Here is a 26,060-nt window from a genome sequence, read left to right as displayed (position 1 = left end):
CTGGGTTTCATTTGTAGCATCATCAAAACAAAAAACTCAAAGCAAAACAAGCCAAACTGCCCATTCCCCCCGAAAATACTAAGGTGGAGGTTGAAAGAGAAGTCAATTCCATTACAGCACTGAACCTGAGGGTAAAAGACCGGTCACTGTTGTGAGGTATTTGACTACCCTGTGTAGAGACTGCGTCACTGTGATTGGTTTAATAAAAACCTATGTGGCTAACAGTTAGGCAGGGAGAATAGGTGGGACTTCTGGGCAAAGAAAGGAACTGGGGATGGGTCCAGGCAAGCAGAGGAGATGCCAGGAGAGGCAGAACAAGTCAGAGGTACAGAATGAAAGAAAGGTAAAAAGCCACGTGATAGAACATAGATTGTGAAATATGGGTTAATTTAAGTTAGAAGAGCTAGTGGGCAAGCCTAAGCTATAGGCTGAGCTTTCATAATGAATAGGAAGTCTCTGTGTCATTACTTGGGACTGGCTAGTGGAACAGAGAAAGACTTGTTACAGACTACAGTGGGATTTAAGTGCATCATCAAAGCACAAAATTTTCTATATTTGCAATACGCAATACAAATGAACACTTAAAAGGCTTTCAGACTTATGCAGCTGCTAAGAAAATTTACTACGGGGGCTGGAGCTTGAATGCTACAGCTCAGCAGTCAAGAACGCTGCTGCTTTCCCAGAGGATCCAGGCTCCATCCCCTGCACCCACATGGCGGTTCATAATCCAACACCCTCTTCTTGCTTCTGGGATTATTGTACATGAATGCCTCTCTCCCCCACATACATGCAGGCAAAACACCTATACACACAAAATAATAATAAAATAAATCTTACTATGAAGGTAGCTGGGCATAGGGAAAAGTTATGTTTTTAAGAGACAGGCAACTACAGTCTAGAGATCAAGTTACGGCTTTCTGTGGGTTCAAGCTTCTTTACTTGAAAATGAAGATAAGATTATCTCAAAGTGTTGCTGTAAGGATTAAACAGGAATATGCATTCTTCCGGTATGGTATTCTATCTATGCTTTTCAATCTTGCACTTTCTTTCACTCCCTCCCTCCATCCTTTGCTGCTGTTCGGAAACAGTCTCACCCAACCCAGGCTGGCCAAAACCTTGTATAGCTGTGGATGACCTTGAAGTTCTGCTGCTCCTGCCTCCACTTCCTAAGTGTTGAGATCACAGCCTTTAGCGTGGCTCATTCTAGTACATAAGTAGCTGACACTGATTTTAACATATGAAAACTTGTAAGAAGTCGGTGTGCACGCGTGCAAGCACACGCCCATACAAATTTGCATACATGAAGTTATTAAAGAAAGATGAATGCAAATCTAGCTGGGCTCCATTAATCAGCTAGAGCTTGGTTAGCAAAAGTTAATTACACAGCAAGGTAATTAAGGCTGATTTTTTTTTTTTAACTCAAAGAAGAAAACATGAAGACAAATCCTGACCCATACAGGTAATGGGGGAATGTTAGGTCATCTGAAAGCCAGGTGTGGCCTCATGTCTGTAATCCAAACACCAGGAAGCCTAAGACAGAAGACAGTCAGAGTCCCAGGCAAGTCAGGGCTAAAGAGACTGTCTCAAAAGACACCCTAAAGATATCCTAATGCCCACCCCCAAAAAGACCATTTGAATTTTCATTGGATGGGTCTTGGAGATGAATGGAATATAGTAGTATTTAAACTTCTCCCAAATCACAAAGGCAGGAATTTCCAGATAAGAAGGGAAAGTGAAATAGCTTGTTCCTCAAAAATTTTGTTTTGCTTTTTGTGGGATACTAAAATTTGGTAAACCAAACATTAGGGTTTTAACACCCCATAGTTCTGAATTCAGTCATCAAATGTCAGAGCAGTTTTGAGAAACAGTTATTAGCAGTCAAGGAATGCCATAGACCTTGTTTAACAATTTGAGCATAACACAAACTACCAATTACACCTACAAGTCTTATCAACATCAACAGCACTGTAAATGGGAACGACAATATTCTGCCTTTTCCCCGTGCCTCGGAGCTAATTCTACTTTATATACATTATCTCATTAATTCATACTGCAACCCTGGAGGCATAATTTGGGGTTAGCTAACTTTTCCGCCCAGTATCCCGTAAGTAACTTAGAAAAATAACTCGAAGGCCACAAAGATCAAGTCCAGAAACAAATTCCAAGTGTATGGTTTCTACAGTCTCAACACGGGTCCGAACAATCCTTTCACAGGAGTCGTATGAGATATCCTGTATATCATATATTTACATTTCTATTCAGAATAGCAGCAAAATTAAAGTCATGAAGTAGCAACGAATAGAATTTTTACGGCTGGGGCTCACCACAACATGAGGAACTGTATTGAAGGGTCGCAGCATTAGGAAGGTTGAGAACCCTGCTCTTACATCAGGTTTCCAGCTGAAAACCGAGTGTGTGTAATCTTTGAGAAGTGTGCAAAGAGCACACAAACACCGTTGAGGCTAGGCACCCTTTCGAACTCTTACGTTAAATTGCGTTATCATTAAAACAGACCTTCTGCGCCAGTTCTTCCTCCCAGGTCCGCAGCCCTGGGTCTAGAGGATGCCCCCCTCTTGAGGGTCGCTTACTCCGCTGGCCTCACTCCTAACCTCGGGGCGGTTCGGGTACACGCTCCTTTCCCTCCATCACCGCATCCCCTGTGCGGCTCAGTCCCCTCACCATCGAGTCCAGCACCAGGACTCCCGCTGCGGTGCCCGGCACACACAGCCAGCAGCCTGATCCGAGGTTCCCGTCCCGCGACTGTGAGGCCAACTCCGGACGTGTGGCAGGAAGCTACCCAGCGCGCAGTCGCCACGGCTCCAACCACAGCCCAGCGGAGGGGCACCGCGCCGCCCGCCCTGCGGCCAGAAGCGGGCAGCGAGCCTCAGCGCGGCGGCGGCCCGTCCCAGGAGGTCGGTGCCCAGGTCTCTTCGCTCGCTACGCCAGCGAGTCCCGTCGCCGTGGCAAGCCGCACCCGCCGTGGCCAGGCCTCTTCTCCCTTGCCCCGGCAGCCGCGCTCAATGGAACGTCCCGCGGGGGGGATTGTGGGAGGCGCACGCTCGAGGGGTGGGGGCGAAGGCGGCGGCGGCCGTGGCTGCCGTTGGTAGCCGTGGGGGCGGGGAAGGGAGGGAGGCGAGCCGAGGAGGAGGAGGCGGAGGAGGCGGAGGAGGCTCGGGCTCGCGCCGCCGAAGGTACGCGTGAGGGCCGAACGGGCGCCGGGAGCGCGCGAGCGGGCGCCCCGGAGCGAGCGCGTCGGTGTTGCCGGCTCGGGGCGGCGGGAGGCGGCGGCTGGAGGGCGCAGCTCGCGCCCAGTCCAGACACACTCGGAAGCTTGCCGGCGGGCGTGCGCGCTGCGCGTCCGGAGACGGGTGAGGGGGGGGGGACGGCGGGGAGAGCGCGCGGAGGGAGGAGTGGGAGGCGGGGGGGGGGGGCACAAGGCGCCCTTCGCTCGCTCGCTCGCTCCCTCCCTCCCTCCCTAGAGCCGCTGCCGCCGCCGCCGCCGCCGCTCCCGCCGCCATTTTGGGTTCGCTTTGCGGAGGGGGAGACGATCCCGGTCTCGGTTGCCGGACCCGCCTTTCCTCGGTTTCCCCTTCCCGACCTACGCCTTTGGCTTCTCCTCTGGCGTTTCCCCGGCCCGCTTACCCGCTGGCCGCCTCCTGACAGCGGGAGGGTTACGGCGTGGACCCGGAGAAGCCGAGGCGCCAGGCTGCCACCCCCTCTTCCCACTTGCCTGCGCTCGGCGCTCTCGGCCTCGCACGGTGAGTAGTGCGGTGCGAGCAGGCCTTTGAAGGCCCGAGGACTCTCTCTCTCCTTGGCTGCCCGGGATCCACTGTCACCTCCCGGACCTGGACCTCCGGGAGAGCGGGGTGCGGATGGGGGAGGGGAGAGGAGGGAAAGGGATCCTGAGCTTACCGGGAAGTCCCTCTAGGCGGGGTGGCGGGGTGTCCCTGGCCGGCGGGCGCTTCGTTTGGGGGAGGGGGACGGGGAAAGTAAGTGAGTGGAGGCGGAGTCGGCTGTGCCCCTGACAGGTTAGTTTGTAGTAGGCCTGACTGGAGCATCTCCCAAGATCCAGTTTATGTCTGTCTGTTTAAGGGACAGAAGTGGCCAGGGAGATGATCTTCAGAGGGTAGTTTACCTGTATGAGACTGTGGTGTTCTCTAAAGGCGGAACTATGTGCAGACATGACATACTGATCTGTTAATAAGTTTAATAAATAAATGTCACTGGTTACTTTGGAAAGAAATGTTTTCGGTCTTCAAGACCAGACGGTCTGTTGGTTATAGCTGCTGTGTACAAAGATGGAAAGGTGCTCAGGAGGTGACTGCATTTGTGGAAGTGCAATGGAGTTCCCTTTTAAAAACAAATGCTGGGACGTGTCCTCGAGGTCGATAGTGTGTACACGTACTTTTGCCTACTAGATAATACAGCATGCTTCCTAGGACCAGGGAGGGAGGAAACTTGACGTAGCTTGTGTTTTTGAATAGTCAGTTGTGTAAATATGAAAGCCCAGAACATCACCCTCAGAGTGATCAGGCCGAGAATGAGGCCATGTGGATCTGTAGTAGTGCTTATGTTAGCATAAGGTTTTTATACTCAGAATGCTTTCAGTTTCTCTGTAATCCTAGAGCTCTGAAAATGATAGGAAAGTAGGAATTTGGGGCGTGAAGAGGTACTCTTCCAAGGTCACATGTTAAATTAGTGGCAAAGTTGGGACTACAAGGTATTTTGATTATTAGCTTAGTAATGTATTGTCCATATCATAGTGCCTCAGGAGATTGTTATTGGCAAATATAAGTGTATCTGGAAAGGAGGCATATGGTTAGATTATGCTTATGAGAGCCTAAAGTGCCAAACGTGTGGACTATATACTGTCCTTGCCTGTCTGACCTATCAAATAGGTATTTTAACTGTTTTGTGTTCACACAGCAAGCAGAGCCTTTCTGATAGTTTAGTGTGTATGTTTGATAACTGAAATGCTTTCACAGCCTAATTTGTACTTGTGTGGCTGTTGTTTGTTGTTGGTTGGGTTTTTTGGGGGGGGGGTGCATCTGTTTGATTAAACCCAAGGCATTAAACCTGCTAGCAAGCTTTCTACCACTGAGCCACACTGCCATCTGGGCAGCTTAGCTTTATATCTACAAGAGAAAGGATCTTCTTTGTCTCAATGAACAACAACAAAATTATTGGATACTTAGTAATCGATCCCTGTCTTGGGGTAAGAATAACCACGATCTGTTGATTAGCTTGTGTAATAGCTTGGGGTGCATATGAGGGGAGTTGTCAGCCTATTGAGAGAACAAGTGAATCCATGTGGAATTGAAACCATGAAACCTTCATTAAAAGCCTATTCAGTCTGAGTGTGGTGGCTCACACCAGTAATCCCAGCATTCTGGAAGCTGAGGCAGAAAGATCATGAGTTCGAACCCAGCCTATGCTTCATAGTAAGTTTAAAGTCAGCCTAGGTTACAAGAGACCTTATCTTAGAAAACAAGACAAGGGGCTGGAGAGGTGGCTTAGCGGTTAAGAGCATATACTTGTTCTTCCAGAGGACCCAAGTTCAGTTCCCAGCACCCACTTCAGGTGGCTCACAACTGCCTATAGCTCCAGCTCCAAGATATTGCTACCCTCTTTTAACGTCTGCATATAGCCCTGGTGTGCACGCACATGCACGCGCGCACACACACATCTTTAAAAAAAAATTTAATGCCCATTTAATTTAGAAGGAATTTTGGTTGCTCACTTTACTGTAGAAGGATACAAGAGTGCGTTCACCCAGCAGGATGGTGTGTTGTGACAGACTTTATCTTAACATTTTCCTTTTGTCGTCTTTTTGAAACAGGGCTTGCTCTCTGTAGCTCAAACTGGCTGGCCTCAAAGTTGAGGATTGTAATCTTCCTGCCACAGCCTTCTGGGGATTACAGGCATGAGCCAACTTGCCTGGCTTCTTCGGCAGTTTCTTTTGGCATTTATGAGTAAACTGTTTTTGGAATCTGAATTATTGATATGTGCCTTTTGGATATTGGAACTTCTTGGCTGGACTATAGGAATTCTTCGAAAGACTAATTTTGTAGTAAGGATCCCCTCTATGAATATGAGGAAAGAATCTTTGAACTAATTCAAGTCTTACTATTAGTTTGTTTCTTAATCTAGATTAATGGTGCTTAGATTGTTTTATATATATAAATTACACATGAATTATGTATATACTTTTGATTTTCCTGAGTCAGTATCTTACTGTGTGGCCCTTTCTGTCCTGAAACTCGATGTGTAGACCAGGCTGACCTCAAACTCACAGATCCGCCTGTCTCTGCCTCGCAAGTGCTGAGATTAAAGGCGTGCACCACCGCTTCACCCATCTAGTATGCGTTTACTTTGAGGAACTTAAGTTGTAATGAGATAGAACCGGTGTTTGCTCTGATCTTGAGACACCCAGTTTCCACATGAATTTTGTTTTTGAGTGTGACCACCAGGAGAACTTTAGGGTCAGGATTTAAATTTGCCCTCAAGACAGGCTTCATGCATTTAGAGAAAACTAGGCAGGAAGATTAACATGAGTTCAAGGCCAGCCTGGCCTGTGTTGTGAGTTCTAAGCCAACTTAGGTGGTAGAGTGAGGTGTTCTCAATAAAACCAAAAGAAAAAAAGGATTTGCTCAAAATATATTTCTGTAGTTGGTAGACAACTGTGAGTTCTGTTTGTTTGGCTTGTTTTGCAACACCTTTATATTCTCATTGTGTGTTGAGACTGATAATTCAAAGTTCTTTTCCCCCTATTCTTTTTTGTTTGTTTAGTTTCGTTATTTTCGTTAGTTTAGTTTGTATGTTTCATTACTTCTACATGAAGAGCACTTATGATGAATAATACGTAGTCTCTGCTGTTCAAGAGATTTTATTCCAGTTGAATTTATGACTTGCATAATGTTGATGACTCTCCAGACTAGAAGGAGAAATTGAAATTTGCAACCTAATTGCAAAGGATTTTAATAGCATTTATTATTTTAATTAAAGTTTTATTTTTATGTGTGGGTGGGTGTGCTTGCCATGGTACATAAGGATGTCCGAAGTCAACTCTGTGGAGTTGTCGTCTCCTCCATCTTTGCATAGTTTGGGATCAGGTCGGGTACAGGCTTTTAAACAAATGTGTTTACTCAGTTATGCTGCTGTCTATTCTTAGGAAGCTATAAAACTGTGTGTATTGTATGTAAGGTTATATATTTAAAAGTGTTTTCAGCGGCTGAGGGAAATAGCTTGTCAATTAAGGGCACTTCCTGGTCTTGCAAAAGACCAGGTTTGGTTCTCAGTACTCATGGCGCTACACACTGCCCTTAACTGTAGCTTCAGGGAACTCAGCACTTTCTTCTGGCCTCTGCCAGCTCTTGGATGAATGTGGGGCACATAAACTCATCTAGGTGCACACACACATGTATGAAAAGTAATGTCTTTTGTTTTTGTTTTTAAATGCCTTCATGCTGGGTGTGGTGGAGCATGCCTTTAATCCCAGTATTTGGGAGGCAGCAGCAGGTGAATCTTCTTGAGTTCAAAGGCAGCTTTGTCTGTCGAGTGTAAGAGTGTAGTAAGGCCCGAATATAGTGAGACTATGTCTTAAAAACAAAACAAAACAAAAAAACCACATGCGTCTGATGTAAGAAAGCAAACATTGTGGTATGTTTGTTACCAGGCCTAGCATGCTCTGGTTTTTTGATCCCAGGATGGCATTACTATATTTTTCTGGTATAAAAAGGTCTTGTTGCCATTTTGGAGTGTATATAAAGGCAAAAATACTTTTGGATGTAAAATTGAGAAATCATTTGTTGACTCTGTGAAATTAAAATTAAAAATAATTAGAGTACTTTTAAAGGAGCAGAGGATTCAGAAAGACTTATTTTGGAGAAGGCATTTTAACAGAATAGACTGTAGGATCTTAGGAAAAGTATTTTGTCTGTTTTTAGATTTGTGTTATTTTATGTATATGAGTGCTTAGCCTGTATATATGCATGTATACTGTGTGTGTTCTGGCGTCCATGAGATGAGAAGAGGGCCTTGGATCCGGATTGGTTACTCTGTGATTGCTGAGAAGGAACCAGAGTCCTCTGCAAGAGCAGCAAGTGCTCTACTAGTGTTGGACTGGCTCTCCATCCCGTCTCCGATTTGTATTGGAATGGCCTTTGTAAAGCTACCAGAAAGAAGAGCTGTGTATTTGTGAAAAGTTTGATATTTTCTCCAATGCCTAATGGGTGTGTCCGTGGTGTTATTTCATCCATTTTATATGCTGTGTGCGTGTGTGTGTGTTTACACATGCTTTGCCCCTTATATATTTCAGATACTTCAAAATTAATTTTGGAGGAAGCAGTGTCCTGGGATTCACTGTGTAGCTCAGATTAGCCTCAAATTTATGCAAGTTGTCTTGCTTTTGCCTCCTAGGTCCTGGAATTAAGAGACCTGAGCCACCATGAGCTATACAGGAGGATCACTTAAGCTTACCTTGAGTTTGAGGTCAACCTAGGCAGCATCAGCATATCGAGATCTTATCTCAAAAACAAAATCACACACACACACACACACACACACACACACACACACAAATGGTTTAAGTTTCTTAAGGTGCAGTAATGAGAAAGGACCCAGACAAGACCCTGTTTCAAGCAAAGCAAAGCAAAACATAACAGTAATAGAAAAGGATCGTGTCCTGTTTTTACATTGTGTCTTACACAGTACATAGCAGAACTTCCAATTACCTTGCAGGGTATTGGCTTTACAGTATCAGCAGTTCCATTGGCTTTATTTTAGGTGGAAGCTGCCACTTGTTGGGCTTTTTCTCAGGGGCGGTGTGTGGAGAGAGAGGGGTGAGGGAGGGAGGGAGAGAGAGTGAGAGAGAGGGAGAGAAGGGGGGGAAGGGGGAGAGAGAGAGAAAGAGAGAGAGAGAAGCCAGAAAAGGGTGAAGAAGGTTATCAGATCCCTCTGGAGTTGGAGTTATATATATATATATAAACCACTCAGTCTGGTGCTGGCATCTAAACTGTGGTCCTCTACAAGAGCAGCAAGTGCTCTTTACTGCTGAGCTCTCTCCATACCCAGTCTGAATATTTTAAAGGCACCGTAGAGCTTTAATGTGATCTTGTGTAAGGTCTCCTGTGTCAGTGTTCATTGTAGTAGCTTATAATTTTGTTTTGACTTATGCTGCTAGTTCTTAAAATTGTTCTCAGAGTAGCTGTTACTTGTTTATGTTTCTTTATGTGGACACGTGTATATGAGCACATGTATCTGTGTGTTCTGGTGTGTGGAAGTTTAAGGACAACTTCAAGTATCATTCCTTCTCAGTCGCTGTCTAGCTTGTCTTTCAAAGAGGGTCTTACTAGCCTGGCCTCAGCTAGTTACAGTGGGTGAGGCTGACTGGCTAGCGGGTAGCTCCAGGAACCCACTAGCTCTTGCCATATATTCCTAGCACTGAGGTCACAAGCAGACCCCACACCTGGCAGTTTTTACACTGGTACTGGGGTCAGACACAGGGTTTCATGCTTGCAAAGTAAGCACTTTATCAGCTGAGCTACTTTCCCACTCCTGTTTCTCTTTCTTTGTATGAAGGTATTAGCCTCTCTACTTATTGGTCATCTTGGTACTTACCAATGTTATATCCCATGTTTTAGATTTGTTTATTTTTTAGATAGGGTCTCATGTAACTGGGGTTGGCCTGAAACTTAGAACTCCTGATCTTCCAAGTGCTGGAATTTTAGGCATGTGCCACCATGCTTGCCTCAGAAATCTTTTTTCCTCCCTCCCTCCCTCTTGTTCTTTTGTTGTTGTTTTTCAAAACAGGGTTTGTCTGTGTAATAGCCTTAACTGTCCCAGAACTCACTCCATAGACCAGGCTGTTCTTCAACTCACAGAGATCTGCCTGCCTCTACCTCCTGAGTGCTGTGATTAAAAGGTGTGCGCCACCACACTAGAATATTTTTTAATTTTAAGAAAAGTTTTATGTGTATGGATGTTTTACTTGTGTGTAGTACTTATTACTTGTATATTGTGTGCCTGTGTAAGCCAGAAGTATTGTCCAATCCCCTGGAATTGGAGTTAGAGATAACTCCGTAGTACTTGTGGGTACTGGGGAACTGAACTCAAGTCCTTGGGAAGAGCAGCCAGTGCTCTTAACTACAGCCATCTCTCCTGCCCTCTACTCTTTCATCCTTATATTGAAAATCATTCTCCATAGATAGGTTATTATAACTCTTAAATATTCTATCTGATGATAGTTGGAATTAAATCACTTATTCCAGTTACTTCTATTTTGTCAATAGGGAATTCTCTACCATCTAAGAAAAAAACTGAGGTGAATAGAAATTCACATGACTGCTCTTAGATGTTTGCTAATTAATCAGAAAAGCGTGTCAGCTTTATCACATTCGCAAGTGACAAATAATATGTTGATACTTTTTTATTGTTTTAGTCATACTGACAAGATGTTAAAAACCATTTTCTAGTGGAATCCAATTACACAGAAAAATGAGTTGGCATTGGAGACATTGAATGAGAGCTGAATAGTTCAGTCTTAAGGCAACTTGCTGTTTACAAGAATAAAACACATTGTTTTGATTTTGAAAATCTGATTGTGAGCACTATGTATGGGTACTTGGGGAGTTGGTACTTTTGGTTTTGTTACTTACCTTACAACCCATGGTAAACAAAAGCAAGAAAATGAAAGTGAATGCTGCCCTTGAGTGAGAAGATGTTTCAGAAAACTGACATTTTATCCTTAAAGTAGAATTTATTCATTTGCCTAAATTTATTTATTTGGGTCTCATTCTTAGTTCAGACTTGCCTATTTAACTTACGTTTTGTCTTAAACTTGATCCTTCAGCCTCAACCTCCGGAATGCTGGGATTATCATCATACTTAGCCTAGTTTTTGTTTAAGACGGGATCTTGCCATTTTGCTCAGGGGGTCTGGTGTTCCTGACCTCGAGTGATTGTTAAATATACTTCCCACTAAAAGGGCTGGCAGTTATGCTATAGTGGAGATGATTGCCAGTTCCACCAACAGTTAATATTTCATCGTTTTCTTTCTTTATAAGAATTTAGTGTGTATTTTTGTGTGCATGCTCACACACATGTGGAATTCAGAGGACAACTTTCAGAAGTCTGTTCTCTTAAAGTGTTATCAGGCTTAGTTAGCTTCAAGGGCCTTTATTTGCCCTCTGAGCCATCTTCATAACTGTGGTTTCTATCTTCTGTTCATATCGCATGTTTAGTTCCATAGTAAATAAGGCATGAGTTGTTGACTTAATTTTTGGCTCTGCATTTTATTCTTTTTTTCTGTATTTTATACCTAGTCTCAGCTTTGTTTGTTTTAAGGAGGACAGTGTATCAATTCTAAATTAGTTTTGTTTTGGCTTCTTAGTGTAAATGGTGGACTTCCTAATTCATTTCTGCTGAAAGTGAAAACTCCAGAGTTTAAATATTTCCTGACTAAGCCCAATAGGGCAAATGCAAGAAATTTAAAAGATTGTTTTTGAAAAGAAGAAATGAATAATTGATATTTGAAAAATAGGTCTCAAAGGGCTTGAGTCAATCATATAGAATAACCACTGGGTGAATATTAATATATGTTTTCAGAGAAGATCCAACTAAATGATAACAGGTTGGGAGGTTAATGTTTAGATGCAGAAAGAGATAAATAATAATGAACAATTGCTTTTTTGAAGAAACTTAAGCTATTTATTTATGTGTATATATGTTTAATTTTAAGGAAGAAAAATCAAGTAATTATAGAATAAGGTAAAGCTTTTGTTCACATTAGCAAGTATTTCTTAGATGCACCTTCTATGAGTTAAAAATAATTTTTAAAGTCAGTTCATTGTGCTAGGTTTAAGGGCACGCACTTGGGAGGCAGGGGTAGGCAGATCTTCTAGTTTGAAGCCAGCCTGGTCTACTGAGTTCCAGGACAGCCAGAGCTACAGCATGATAGCCCCCCCCTCCCGAAAAAAAGCCAGTTAATTGTTAGATCATGTCATATACAATTCCAAAGCTTACATTGCTGATTTATTACTGTTTAAAAAAAAGCTATAAGTGGGAACTGGAGAGATGTCTTAGTGCTTATGAGTACTTACTGCTCTTTCAGAGGACCAAGGTTAGATTCCCAGTCATCCCTGTCGACATCCCCCTCCCCGCCCCCAACATGGCAGTTCACTGTTCCAGGCATCAGACACTCTCTTCTGACCTCTTCATGTGCTGTACACAGATGGTGCCTAGACATGCATGAAGAAAAAGCACACACACATATAATTAAAGTAAATCTTTAAAAAAACTAAAAAGTAACGGGGTGTTATAGCACAGGCCTTTGGGAGGCACAAGCAAACAGACCTTTGTGAGTTCAAAGCCAGAGTTCCAGACCTTCCATATCTGTATAGAGAGCCTGTCTCAAATCAAATAAAAACTAAGATGTGCGTGTGTGTGTCAGAAAAGTGACTCATTGGTTAAGAGCTCATAGTGCCGTAGCAGAGGAGCTGCATTTGATTGCTAGCACCCATATTGGACATCTCACAACCATCTCCAGTCCAGGTCATTTGATGCCTTCTTTTGGACTGCATAGATACCTGCTCTCACGCACACATATAATTTAAGATAAAGTGGATCTTTAAATACAAACAGCTAATATGGACTGGTGGAATGGCTTGGACAGTTAATGTGCTTACCACCTAGCTGAAGGATCTATCTCATGGTGACAGGAGAGAACTAGCTCCTTCAGTTGTCCTCTGGTATCCATATGCATGATGTTGCATTTGCATGCCCACCCCTGCACCATAAATGAAATGTAATCCTAACAAGCATTGTTGCACAAGACTGCTGAATTACTCAAAAGTTTTTTTCTCAATGAGCTGCAGAGATGATTGGTTGTGATTCACAACTGTCTATAACTTCTGTTCTAGGGAATCTGTCTCCCTTAGTTTTTCTTTCTCCTCACAGATAGTCTTTTCTGATTGGTTCTTACTGTGTACACCTGACTAGCCTGGGGACTGGCTATATTATAGACTGGGCTAGTCTTTAACTTGTACCAGTCCTCCCGCTTCTGTTATTAGAACTGTATACTGCCATGTCTGAGACACTCCAGGTATTTAATTCTTTTCCTCTCTCTCCACGTTGGACCATGTGTATGTGAGAGACAACTGAGAAACAGGTTAACAAAACAGGGTCGCTTCTGTACAGCTAAGGAGTATGTTTATTTTACTTGCTTGTGTGATCTTTGAGAAAAGTTATACATTTTCCATCTTGCTCTCCTACCAACACTTTCAGTGTTAGAGGTTGAGCCCTCAGGTCTTTGGTTATACTTAGGCAAGTACTTTAAAGTTAAAATTATTAAATTTTTATTTTACAAATATGGGTGCTTGGCTTGCATGTACGTCTGTGCACCACATGAGTGTCTGGTTCCTGGAGGCCAGGAGAGAATGTTGGATGATCCCCTGGAACTGGGGTTCAGATGCTTGTGAGCTGCCAGATGGGTACTTGTATGGTCCTCTAGAAGAGAAGCCAGTACTCATCTCTCCTAGCCTGTTTGTCTTAAAGGACATAAAAAATGCATCTAACTTTGTTTTCTCCCAAGTGAATAACCACTTAGGTCAACATGCAGTATCATATCAAATAAATTATCCGTTTGCAATATGGAATCTACTAATTGAAAAGGACTTGTACAGGAGTAATACTTACCTCATTGTGTGTGTGTGTGTTTTGCATGTATATGAGGATGTGAAGGCCAAAGGAGGAAGCAACGTATCTTTCAGCCTATCTTATTCACTTGAGACAGGGTCTCCCACTGAACCAGAAGCTTGTCGTTTCAGCTAGACTACCTGGCCAGTGAGCCCTAATATCTGCCCGTCTCTCTCCGTCCCAGTGTTGAGGTACAGATAGCCATGTCTGGCTTTTACATTCAAACTCAAATCTTGGTGCCTGCAGCAATTGCTCTTATTCACTGAGCTATGTCCCTGCTCCTGTATTCTGCTATGAAAAAGTTATTTTACGTATATTGAGTATTTTGCTTGCATGTATGTGTGTGCCTAGTCTAGTGTCCATGGAGATCAGAAAAGGGGGTCTGATCCCCTGGAATTGGAGTTCAGATGGTTGTGAGCCACCATGTCAGTGCTGGGAACTGAAAACCCAATTCCTCTGCAAGACGAACAATTGCTGAGGAATCTTCTAGTACCCCTCAAACCTTTAGTTGAATTTATTTATATTTACTTTGAGACAGGGTCTCCATTTGTAGCTCTTGCTGGCTTGGATCTCTGTGAGATCTGCCTTCCTTTGCCTCCTGAGTCCTGGGATTAAAGGTGTGCACTACCATACAGGCCTTTCATATTCTGCTTCTGTACAAAGTGGGAAAAGACTTCCTTCTGTGAAGTACTTAAGTTTGATCCATCAGATTTTTTTTTTTTAAAATAACATTGAGCTTAGGGGTAAAGAAAAGACAATTTTTTTCCTTCAAGAATTTTACAGTTTAAGAGTCCTGTTAACTAATGTGTTACAGTACAGCATGGTGCTTTTGTCTAAGGTGGGGAGAGGAAAGGTATTACCCTGTGGGCAGTGTCAGGCATGATGGTACACAAGTCTAATCCTAATACCCAGGGGCAGGCAGGAGGATCAATGCAAATTAACTGAAATGTACAAATGAATGGCTTTTAATACAGTCACATGGTTATATGACTGCTTAGTCACTATATATAATATTATTTTAAAATATTTCATCACAGTATCTATTAGCAGTCCTTCCCTATCTTACATATTCTCCCTTTGCTCTAGCAGTAACTACAAATTTCTTTTCTATGTATCTGCCTGGATTTTTGTCATCACTCCCCCAACCCCCAAAAACAACAACAAGTGGAGTTTCTCTGTTTAGCCCTGGCTGTCCTGGAACTCACTCTGTGAACCAGGATGGCCTCAAACTCAGAGATCCACCTGCCTCTGCCTCCTGAGTGCTGGGAATTCAAGACACGGGCTACCATGCCTGGCGTATCTGCCTGTTTTAGTTTCACTGGTACAAGGTGTTGTGTAGCTCATACCTACTTCTGCCTCCCACGTGTTGATATTGAATCGCTGTCATGTACAGATATTGTCTTGGATTTTTATTACGTGTGTGTATGCGTGAGAGATGAACATTGTCAGAGTCATTTCTCTCCTTTCATTGTATGGGTCCAGAGGATAGAACTTTAAAATTACTTTCAAAATATATTTCCTTTATTTTTATATGTATGAGTGTTTGCTTGCATGTGGTGTTGGAAGAGGCCATTAGATCCCCTGGAACTGAAATTAGAGATGGTTGTGAACCGTCATGTGGGTGCTGGGACCCAAACCTGGATCCTCTCTGCAAGAGCAACAACTGCTTTTAACCACTGAGTCATCTCTCCAGTTCTCTTTTTTCCTCCCTTGGGCACAGTATCTCACCATGTTGTGCTGGCTGATCTAGGACTTAGAACTTGCTTAATGCTAGACCAAGTCATTCTGGAACTCAGTGACCCTCCTGCCTCTGCTCTATAGATGTTGGTATTGTAGGCAGACTCTACCCATCTGATAAAGCTGCTCTAAACATTTGTGTGTGTGTCTATTTTCATTTGTCTTGGGTATGTATCTAAGAGTGAAATTGTCAGGGTCATATGGCAATTGCTTAACCTTTGAAGAGCTACCAAACACTCCCAACACCATTTTACATTGCTGTTGTCAGTGAGTGAGGGTTTCAGTTCTTCCACAGAAAACTTTTATAGAAATGGAATAGAATATTAGAGGACAGCAAGATTGCTGAGTGGGTAAGGATGCCTGTCACCAAGACTGATTCCCTGCATTTGATTCCTAGTGCTTTTGATTGATTAGGAGCAGAAGTAATCTGGGCAGAGATTGGAAGAAAGTGCCACACAAAGAGTAAGTATATGTTCTGATGGAAGGAAAAAGATATGTAGAACACAAATACCATAGGTGTTACCAGAATTTGTTTTTTGGGGGTTTTTGTTGACTCTTGCTCTATTACCAGCACAGTGAGAAACATTGAGTCTCCATATAGAAGAGCAGTTACAACCAAAATAAACACTGATGATCTGTAAAGTGCCATCCTGTGCACTTTTCAACAAGCACACGAGCGCTGACAACAGCCCGTACTTGCACAGGAAAATTTAAAAGTGTCCTGGATCTGATTTTGAGCTTGTACATGCTCCCTCTACACAGTGTGTAATAAAAATACTCTACCACGCTGCTGAGCATATTATTAGTTACATTTGGGGTTGAGAGCTTTTATATCTGAAAGATTTCTTTTTAATTTATTTAACTTTATTTTATATGCATTGGCCCTGAAACGTGTCCAATCCCTCTGAACTGGAGTTATAGACAGCTGTGAGCTGCCATGTGGATGCTGGGAATTGAACCTGGATTCTCTGGAAGAGCAGCCAGTGCTCCTAACCCTTAAGCCATCTCTCCTGCTCACAATAAAACCACTGAGCTATCTCTCCAGCCCTCACCCTGAAAGGAGAGTTCGAAAAAGTATAGTTTTAAGTATACAAATGGCATTTTCTAGAACTTTTTTTTTTTTGGCTATAATTTAAACCTAAAGGGAAAACAAGATAGATAGGCCAATGTAACATGAGGGCCTGCTTGCTGGGGTTTCTGTCCTGCCCAGTTCCCACAGCCTGTAAGCCCCAAAGAAAATCACACAGAGGTCTAATAAGTTATAAACTGATTGGCCCATTAACCCAGGCTTCTTATTAACTCTTATAACTTATATTAACCCATTATTCTTATCTATGTTAGCCACATGGCTCAGTACCTTTTTCGGTGGGGCAGGTCACATCTTCCTTCTTCGATGTCTGAACAGGACTGCAGAAAGAGCTTCCTTCCCAGAATACTCCTGTTCTCATTGCCCTACCTCTACTTCCTGTCTGGTTGTTCCACCTATACTTCTTGCCTGGCTACTGGCCAATCAGCATTTATTTAAAACATAATTGACAGAATACAGAATTATCGTGCACCAGGTCAAGAAATTAGAAGTCTTTTCTGTGTTCTAGGCAAAAAAAAAAAAAAAAAAGTTTTTAAACATCGATAGTAGTGGAATTGAAAACGAGGGGTATAATCAGCCAGTTATTGGTGAGTTTTGGTGTTAGATTAGGTTGAAAGTTGGGGATAGCTAAAAAATTCAGGATGATTGCCAGGTTTCTGACTTGAGCAGCTGGTGGTAATACAGTTACAGAGATTGAATATAGTTAAAGAGATCAAAGGAGGAATGGGCTTTGCAAAAAATATTGAACAGGCTCTTTTGAGTCTGCATTTTAAAAGTCATATACCATGTAATTTAATACTCAGATAGAATTTAAAGTAAAAAAGGGCTCCAAGGGCTACCAATATTCAGAGAGCTGGTAGACCCAAGTCAAACCAGCAAGTGAGACTTAGAATTTGACTACTAGAGAGGTAAGAGGAAAGCTTAGCATCCTAGAAGTTTGTAGACGTTGGTAGCGTGTCATTGTTCCTTCCTCTCTGTCACATCATTTGTTTTCTGTTGACATAATTGGATATAGACTGATTATTTCAGTATGTGCACATTGTATAATGATGAAAACAGGGTGTCAACTGTCATCTATTACTCGCCTTATTTTGGGGGTGAATTTTGGTGAGCTAGTGAGATAGACTTGGTGGTACATGCCTTTAATTCTGGCATCCTGGAAGCTGAGACAGAGGCAGGTGAATCTCTGTGAGTTCAAGGTCAACATACATAGCAAGTTCCAGGGCAGCTAAGGACACACAGTGAGATTCTGGTTTTTTCAGTTTTGTTTCTTTTTATGTAGGCTTGTGAGATAGCTTGCTACGAATCTGAGTATGATTTCTGGGACCTACAGAACTAATTCCCTAAAGTTGTCTTCCACCCTACACAGACACAAACTCTCAAAGGAATAAGGTAGGAAGAGGGAAAGAGACAGACCCATACACCTTTGTGTATACATTGCACATATACAAAAAGATAAATGAAATAAAAATTAAAACTTCTCATTTTATTGACTACCAGATAATACTGCAGTATGTATTACAGGGAGTTTCAACTTTTTTGGGTTTGTTTGATAAAATTAATAAGCATAGTCATGCCATTTGATAACGGATTTTATTTATTTGTTTTTAAAATTTTTATTATTGTGTGCATACTTGAGAGGTTAAGTGCTCAGTTATAGTTCTCATGGGTTCCATGACTTTCTGTTCTTTCAGAGATCCTTGTTCCAGAGATCAAACTCAGGTCATCTGTCTTGAGTATCAGCTGCCTTTTTTACATACTGAGCCATCTTTATTGGCCCAGATTTGAATGTTCTGCAGTATATCAAATTATTAAAAACACTACTACTTTTGACAGAGCAAAGCAATTCTTATATAGTAGTTATTGAAGTGGTGAGAAATGACTGCATGTTTTGAGAATGAAACTGACATTTGCTGATGGAATGCATATAGAAAGATGGAGAGATAGAAGGGAGTCAGGAATGATCGCAAATTATTAGGCAAGTTGTTGTAAATGAAATGTTTTGCCGAGTATGGTTGTGCACAACTCCTAATACAAACACTCTGGAGGCAGGGGCACTCAATCTCTGGAGTTCAAGGCCAGTCTGGTTTACACAGTGAGTTTCAGGACAGCCAGGGCTAAACAAAGAATCTCTACCTCTAAATATCAGAGGTGTGCGGTGAGGGGAGAGGGAGAGAGAAAGAAAAAGAGAGAGGTGTCTTCTCTTTGAGACTAAAGGGATGGAGGGATGGCACAGTGGTTGAGAGTATGGGCTGCTCTTCCAGAGTACCCACATTTGATTACCAGCACCCACATAATGGCTCACACTGTAACTCCAGTTCCAGGGGACCACTTTCTGGCCTCTCTGGATACCAGGCATGCATGGGGTACACAGACATACATACTTATAACATATAAAGGTTTTTTTTTTAATTTAATCAGTGGTAGGGTGGGTTTTTTGTTTGGGTTTTGGTTGAGGCAGGGTCCCTCTGCATAGCCCTGGCTATCCAGGAACTCATTATTTAAACCAGGCTGGCCTCAATCTCTACCTGCCTCTGTTCTGAGTATTGGGATTAAAGGTGTGCACCACCACTGCCTAGCTAAATAATGGTGGTTTTTAAGGTACAGTTTTACACTGTAACTTTATTTAGGCTTGCGTTCAGCTCATTGTATAGTCCAGGCTGGACTCAAATTTACAGCATCTTTCTGTTTCCATCTCTTCTCATCTTCTATCTCTTTTCAGACTCTGTTCAAGAAATGGAAGGCAAAGTTTTCCTATATGTTTCTCGAACGTAATCAAAATACTTCTTCCTCAGGAGTTTGACACTTAATGTTCTGCCTGGCTTACACCTGTCTCCTTCCTTAAGTACAGGATTATTCACCTAACTTGCTGTATCCTTTATCCTAGTAAATTGTATTGACCATCTACAAGGATTTTAAAGAGGAAGCTGGAGAGATGAATAAATGGTTAGAACACTGCCGCTCTTGTGTAGGACCAGAGTTCAGTTCTCAGCACCCATGTGAAAGTAGGTTCCAGTGGATTTCATGTTGTCTTCTGGCCTCTACAGGCATTCCCACACATGTGGGTGTTTACACACACATAGACCAACAGAGACACATAAATTTAAAAAGATCTTTGTAGGATTTTTAAAGAAAATAAAACCTAGGATACTTTATATAAATCATGTACTATGTGCATATTGAGTTTTAAAGTTCATTTGTATCTGCGTTTTAATGTTGACAAAGGGAATAATTGCAGTCACTAGTTTTGCTTAATGAAGTCTATAGAAGAAAACACAAATTTATCATAAACTGGGTGTGGTTTATACCTTTAATCTTGGCACTGGAGAGATGGAAGCATAAATATTGCATTGAGTTTAAGGCTATCCTAGGCTTCAAGGTTTCTGACAACAAAAAACAAGTAAGTTCCTTAGTGAAAGTGACTTGTCAGTAATGGTGACATTGGAGGTGGAAACAGGAAGATTGTTACAGATTGCAGGTCATCCAGGACTACATTGTGAGTAGGGAGACATTATTTCAAGAAATAAAGTCAACCTTCTCATAGAAATAAGATCAAATTGTCTTAAGGGTAATATGGGTAATCATTGTTAATTCTACAATGTAGCAACTTAAATATTTTTACTTGACAAATATATTTTTATTGAGCACTGTATATTTTTTATTTTTATTTTTTAATATTTATTTATTATGTATACAATATCCTGTCTGTGTGTGCTCCTGCAGGCCAGGAGAGGGCACCAGACCCCATTACAGATGGTTGTGAGCCACCATGTGGTTGCTGGGAATTGAACTCAGGACCTTTGGAAGAGCAGGCAATGTCCTTAACCGCTGAGCCATCTCTCCAGCCCCGAGCACTGTATATTTTAAAATATATACTAATGTAGCAGTTTTAAATTTGTTAATTGCCTTTATCATGTTCAAAACAAAGACAACTTAATAACGTTAAGTTTTCCATATGTGTTTGGTTAAAGCAATGCTCTGTGTGTACAGTGTGTTTTATGCATCTATTTCTAGAAGTTTGCTTGGTACACTTAAATGTTTCACAGGTACCTAAAGTTTAATACACTTATTATTATTATTATTACTTTTTTTTTTTTTGGTTTTTCGAGACAGGGTTTCTCTGTGGCTTTGGAGCCTGTCCTGGAACTAGCTCTTGTAGACCAGGCTGGTCTCGAACTCACAGAGATCCGCCTGCCTCTGCCTCCCGAGTGCTGGGATTAAAGGCGTGCGCCACCATCGCCCAGCTACACTTATTATTGAACTATTTCTTTGAAATACTTATTTATTTTATGTGTTATTGGTGTTTTGCATGCTTGCATGTTTGTGCACTAGGATTATCCAGATCCTTAAGAGCCAGTTTGTAACGAGACAGTTTGTGAGCAGTTTCTGTTGTCTTCCCAGTTTCATTTTGTGCTCCTTCTCCCTCAGTCATCTTCATCATTAGGGAATTTTCACATACATACTATTTACTTTGATAACATCTTTTTCCTGTTCCTTTACATAATATGCCATAATAACTAACACATTTTTTATTACACTTTTACATTATAACTGTATTTATATGATAAGTTGTTTGTTTCCTTTCTAAGTTAAAGTTTGTGATGCAGTATTTGTTTGACTGGTAACTATATCTTACTGTGTCATACAGTTCTCAAGATAATTTTGAGGCCCTCAGAAAATATTTGTTAAATTAATAATGGGATATACTAAGAATAATGAATTAGGGCTGGGGAAGATGGGTGAGTGTTTGGTGCACAAGCATGAGGACTTGAGGTCCTATCCCTAGCACTTACAGAAGCTGAGCTGTAATTCCTGGGGTGGGAGAGGGGTGAGTGTGAGGTTCTGTGAGAAGCTCTAACTCAAAATAAGGGGAAGCAGTGAGGTAGCTCAGCAGATCAAGGCTCTCTGTCTCTCCATCTATAATCCTGACAGTTTTTAAACTGAAATGTTTGAAACCAACATAAAGCCAGTAAAATAATTCTTTTTTTTTAATAAAAATGGATTTTGTTTAAAAATGTAGAAAACATATTCCTTTAAAATTAAAGTCTTGTGACAGGAATAATGGTCCTCGTTTTTAATTCTAGCATTCTGGAGAATGAGGAAGGAGGAATTTGAGGTTTATAGGCAGACCCTGTCTTAGAGGGAGGTGAAGAAAGGAGAATCGGATTCAAAATACACAGTTATTTTTGTGTTGTATTTGTATTTGGACATCAGTTGTAGAAGCTTCTTAGCTTGTTTATAATGATTTTTATGTTTTGTTTTGGCTTCTTCTAGACAAGATTTCTCTGTGTAGCCCTCCATCATGCTAGTCTTAAAGACTTGCACCGCTTTAACGGCTACAATCTCAAGACAGGTGTTCACTTATCTTAGCACTTGGAGGCTGGAAGCAGCAGGGTCAGATTAAGATCCTCTTCATTACCAAGTACAAGGCCAGCCTGGGCTAAATGAGGTTCTTTGTCAAAAAGCAAGATGCACACATACACAGATACATACACACGCACGTACACTGAAGAGAGAGATCTCCCTGTGACTGGCTTCATACTTTATATCTTCTTGTCTTGGCCCCTTAAGTGCTATGATCTAGGAATGTGCTTCCATGCTCTGCTGGAACGGTGATTCTTAAAGTCTGATTTGTGCCACAGTATTATAGCTTGTTCACACCTACAGAACAAGAAAAAGAAACTCGAAATTTTTAAGTGAATTCACAAGTAAATAATGTGTATATATTCTAAACTACATTTTGATTTAACAGATTTTTTGGTGCTTATCCTGTTGTCCTTATTGCTCCTTTCTTATATTAATTATTGTTTATTTTCTGATAAATTTTTGTTATGATCTATCCTGCAGGGAAAGAGATGCTGGTCGCAAGTTTTGGAAAACCGTATTTTTTTATGGAACAGTGTTCTGTAAAAGTTTTATAAGATTCCTTGGCAATAACACACTTGTGATGGACTCTAGGAATACTGCTATGTTAGGATTGGGTTCTGATTCCGAAGGATTTTCAAGGAAGAGTCCTTCTACCATCAATACTGGCACTCTGGCCAGCAAGAGAGAAGTAGAAATAGAGAGTAACACGAAAGAAGAAGAGGATCCGCGCAAGCGGAATCGAGAAAGGAACAGTGAAGTAGGAAAAGATGATGGTTTGACTGATGCACAGCAACAGTTTTCAGTGAAAGAAACAAACTTCTCAGAGGGAAACTTAAAATTGAAAATTGGCCTTCAGGCTAAGAGAACTAAAAAGCCTCCAAAAAACTTGGAGAACTATGTGTGTCGGCCTGCCATAAAAACAACCATCAAGCACTCAAGGAGAGCACTTAAAAGTGGGAAGATGACAGATGAGAAGAGTGACCACTGCCCTTCAAAATGGGTGAGTGAACTTTCCAGCTGCACATGGTCATTGTCAGTACTTGGATTTCTCTATCAATCTTTGTTTGCATTACTCTTTAGCTATTTCTAAATAGGCCATAAAGGATGGTAAAGTATAACAACATAATTGTGTCTATATTTAAATTTTTGCGTGTATGAATGTGTCTAGTGAATGCCATTTCATGCATCTAAAGGTCAGAGGACAACTTTGGTGTCAGTTTTTTCCATCTTCACATGGTTTCTAGGGATTGAACTCGGGGCAGGCTTTCAAGACAAGTGTACTTAGCGGTTGAGCCGTCTTACAGGTACAAATGTCTGGTTGTCCCTGGATTTTTACTTGTAAAATTATGACATGATAAATGGGGCTAATTTGTGTAAACCAGATCATATTGTTGCTCCCAGTGTAACAATGGGGAAAAAATGGCGATTTTTTTTAAGACATATAGATTTGAATCTTGTCTTTCTATTTCCAATAACGAAAGAATGAACATATTAATAACATAAATTGAGGCTCAGATAAAACAAATTATCATAGCACCTCTCTTTTAACATGGCTGAAAGGATGTGATTTACCTACAGCAGGAGAGCGTTTGTAAAGTGACAGTTGTTGTACAGGGTGTTGATGTTGCTGTTTCTCCTAAGGTCCACTGCTTCTGTGGAAACCTGTGCAGATCCTGACTCAGAGCAACAAACAGAAAACCAAACATAATGATTAATTATTCTTCTTTAAAAACATGGATTTAATGTGGGCTTCGTAGCAAGGGTAATGCATCCTTTGTTTCAAGTATTTGGGAGGCAGCAGCAGATGGATCTCTTGAGTTTGAGGCCAGCTTAGTCTACATGGGGAGTTCCAGACCAATCAGCTACATAGTGAGACATTGTCTCAAAATAAATAATTTGAGGTACATTGGTGTTTTGCTTGCATGTCTCTTTTCAATGTACTCATACCTGGTTTCATAAAGGTCAGATTAAGGTGAGGAATTGCCTAGAATTGAACTTAACAGACAGCTGTGAGCCTCCATGTGAATACTGGGAACTAAACTCTGGTCCAGTGGAAGAACAGCCTGCTCTCTTAACTACTGAGCCATTGTCCAGGCCCATGACTGATTTTTCTAAACTTTGCTCTGTCTAATAGCAGTAGCAATCTGTGTGACAGTCTTTTGACCAGAAGTTTTAGTTACATTATTTAGTATCGGTATATAAATATATATATACACAGTGTGTGTCCTCTATAGGATCAAGAGTATACATTAGTATTAAGGGTGGAGCTAGACAGAATTGGCCTACCACTTTATCTGTATTATCAATGTATTAAATGACTTGACTCTTATTTTTTTCTCTGTGATCCGTGATGTTTTACCTGCATGTATGTCTGTGCACCATGCATGTAGTGCTCACAGAAGCCAGAAGAGGCCATCAGAACCTCCTTAGACATACTGTAACCCCATGTGGGTTCTAAGAATCCAACCTGGGTCTTTTGGTCTAGCAGCTGAGCCATCTCTCTAGCAACACCCCCCTCCCCCGTTTTCCTTTTTTTGTTTGTTTGTTTTTGTTTTTGTTAAAGAGAGTCTTTGCTGTGTAGCTCAGGCTGTCCTGAAATGTGCTCTTCTAGCTTAGACAGCTGGGTGCTTGGAGTGCAGACATGCTTCTATCCCTAACTTGTCATTAATTCTTTATTTTTTTAAAAAAAATTATCTAAAAGTCTATGAGTGTATGTGGTGTATGTACATGCATGTGTACAGGTAGATTGGTGTGCAGAGACCAAAGTTAGGCATCAAATGTTCTGTTACTGTTTATGTCATTCCTTGGAAATGGGGTTGTTCGCTGACTCCAGAGCTAAGCTGGCATCAGAAAGGCCCCTGAATCTTCCTGTCTCCACCCATGACCATGCCCAGCTGTGTGTGTATTTGCTGGGAATTAGAACTCAAGTCTTCATGTTTGCAAACAAAGCACTCTTAGCCTCTGAGCCATCTCCCCAGTACCTAATTCTCTTTTTTGTGTGATAGTCTTCTATATGTCTCAGGCTGACCTAGAATTTATATTTCTCCTCTGCAAGCCTCACAGGTGCTAAGACGATGAGAATATGCAGCACCACACCTATCTTATTACCAATATTGTTTTTATTATTTTTTATTTTATTTAGGAGAGGGGGTGTATCCTGCAGTGACAGATTCAAGAACAACTTTGTGAGTTGGTTCTCTCAGTCAACTATGGGTCCTAGAAATCAAACTCAGATCATCAGGCTTGCTTGTCAAGGCACCTTTTACTGAGCCATCTTGTTAGCCCTTATTACCCATAAGTCTTTACTCTGAAGTTTGTGCTTTTCCATGTTTTCAGGATCTTTGCTGCAGGTTCTTTACAGGATTGCTATGGCATCCAAAAGTGTGAGTGTGTTAAGACGGGGTCTCTTGCAGTTGGTCTAGCAATTTGCTGTGTAGCCAAGTTTTACCTTGAACTCTTGACCCTGCACCTTGGGTTGTGTTTACTTGAGTAGGCCACTTGGTTTGACCAGAACTTTTTTGGTTCTTGTTTGAGTTGTTTCCAGCTGAAAGTTTCACTGTGTCACCCTGGCTGACCGGGAACTTCCTGGCCCCAAACTCAGACCTATCTACGTCTGCCTCCAGAGTGCTGGAATTAAAAGCATGGCCTTTTATTTATTAGTACTGGGTTTTGAACCCAGAGGTTCGCCTCCCCTTTACCACTAAGTTGAGCTCTCCAGCCTTCTATTCCCAGCTGGGCATGTGAACTGTTGACCTTTCCTCAGAGGGGAGTTGGGGTTGTAAGTGATTCTGCATTGATTGCACATGGCCCTAGGAATCAGGGGGAGGCTGGAGAAGACTAGAAGAGTGCTCCATCTGTGTATCATCCTTGTTAGGTACAGACTTCCCAGTGTTGCTTCTTTGGAGTCACCATCCCCTGTAAGTAAGCTCAGTAAACTAATAAGGGGGATCTTTGGTTTGTATTGAGACCTTAGCAGGAGGGGAGTAGGCGTTCTTGCAACAAATACCAGCCTGTCATTGTTCCTGAATATACTGTCATCATTTAAACTTATCTATTTCTGAATCGCCATTTAGGAAGTTGGCTTGATAATACCATGGTGATATAATGATAATACTGTGGGTAGAAAAGTAATTCCTGAAGCAAAGTGAAGAAATTTTTGTATTTAATATATTTTTAGG

At 41.7% G+C, this 26,060-nt stretch overlaps 2 protein-coding genes across 6 annotated transcripts in view; one reads left to right on the top strand and one right to left on the bottom strand.

The window, feature by feature from the left end:
• Positions 1–3,982, bottom strand: part of Dap3 (death associated protein 3) — a 37,815-nt gene extending 33,833 nt beyond the window's left edge. Inside the window, exon 1 of one of the 5 annotated variants that reach the window (XM_075978542.1) lies at positions 3,913–3,982. Coding sequence is in view for 1 of the 5 variants with exons in the window: in XM_075978539.1 (XP_075834654.1) it covers positions 2,680–2,682 (3 nt within the window). In the remaining 4 variants the exon portion in view is untranslated. Of the gene's footprint in view, positions 1–2,514; positions 2,819–3,642; positions 3,882–3,912 lie in introns of those variants that run through there. The other 4 variants (XM_075978543.1, XM_075978541.1, XM_075978539.1 and 1 more) reach the window with 4 other exon arrangements.
• Ash1l (ASH1 like histone lysine methyltransferase) overlaps positions 3,245–26,060 on the top strand; it is a 143,390-nt gene continuing 120,574 nt past the window's right edge. The window contains exons 1-2 of the mRNA XM_075978509.1: positions 3,245–3,368; positions 22,363–22,882. Coding sequence (XP_075834624.1) covers positions 22,463–22,882 — 420 coding nt within the window. The 5' untranslated portion in view covers positions 3,245–3,368; positions 22,363–22,462. The remainder of the gene's footprint in view (positions 3,369–22,362; positions 22,883–26,060) is intronic.

The sequence above is a fragment of the Microtus pennsylvanicus genome, chromosome 7 (genome assembly GCF_037038515.1).
Source record: "Microtus pennsylvanicus isolate mMicPen1 chromosome 7, mMicPen1.hap1, whole genome shotgun sequence".
Lineage (NCBI taxonomy): Eukaryota > Metazoa > Chordata > Mammalia > Rodentia > Cricetidae > Microtus > Microtus pennsylvanicus.
This window is presented reverse-complemented; position numbering and strand designations above follow the sequence as displayed.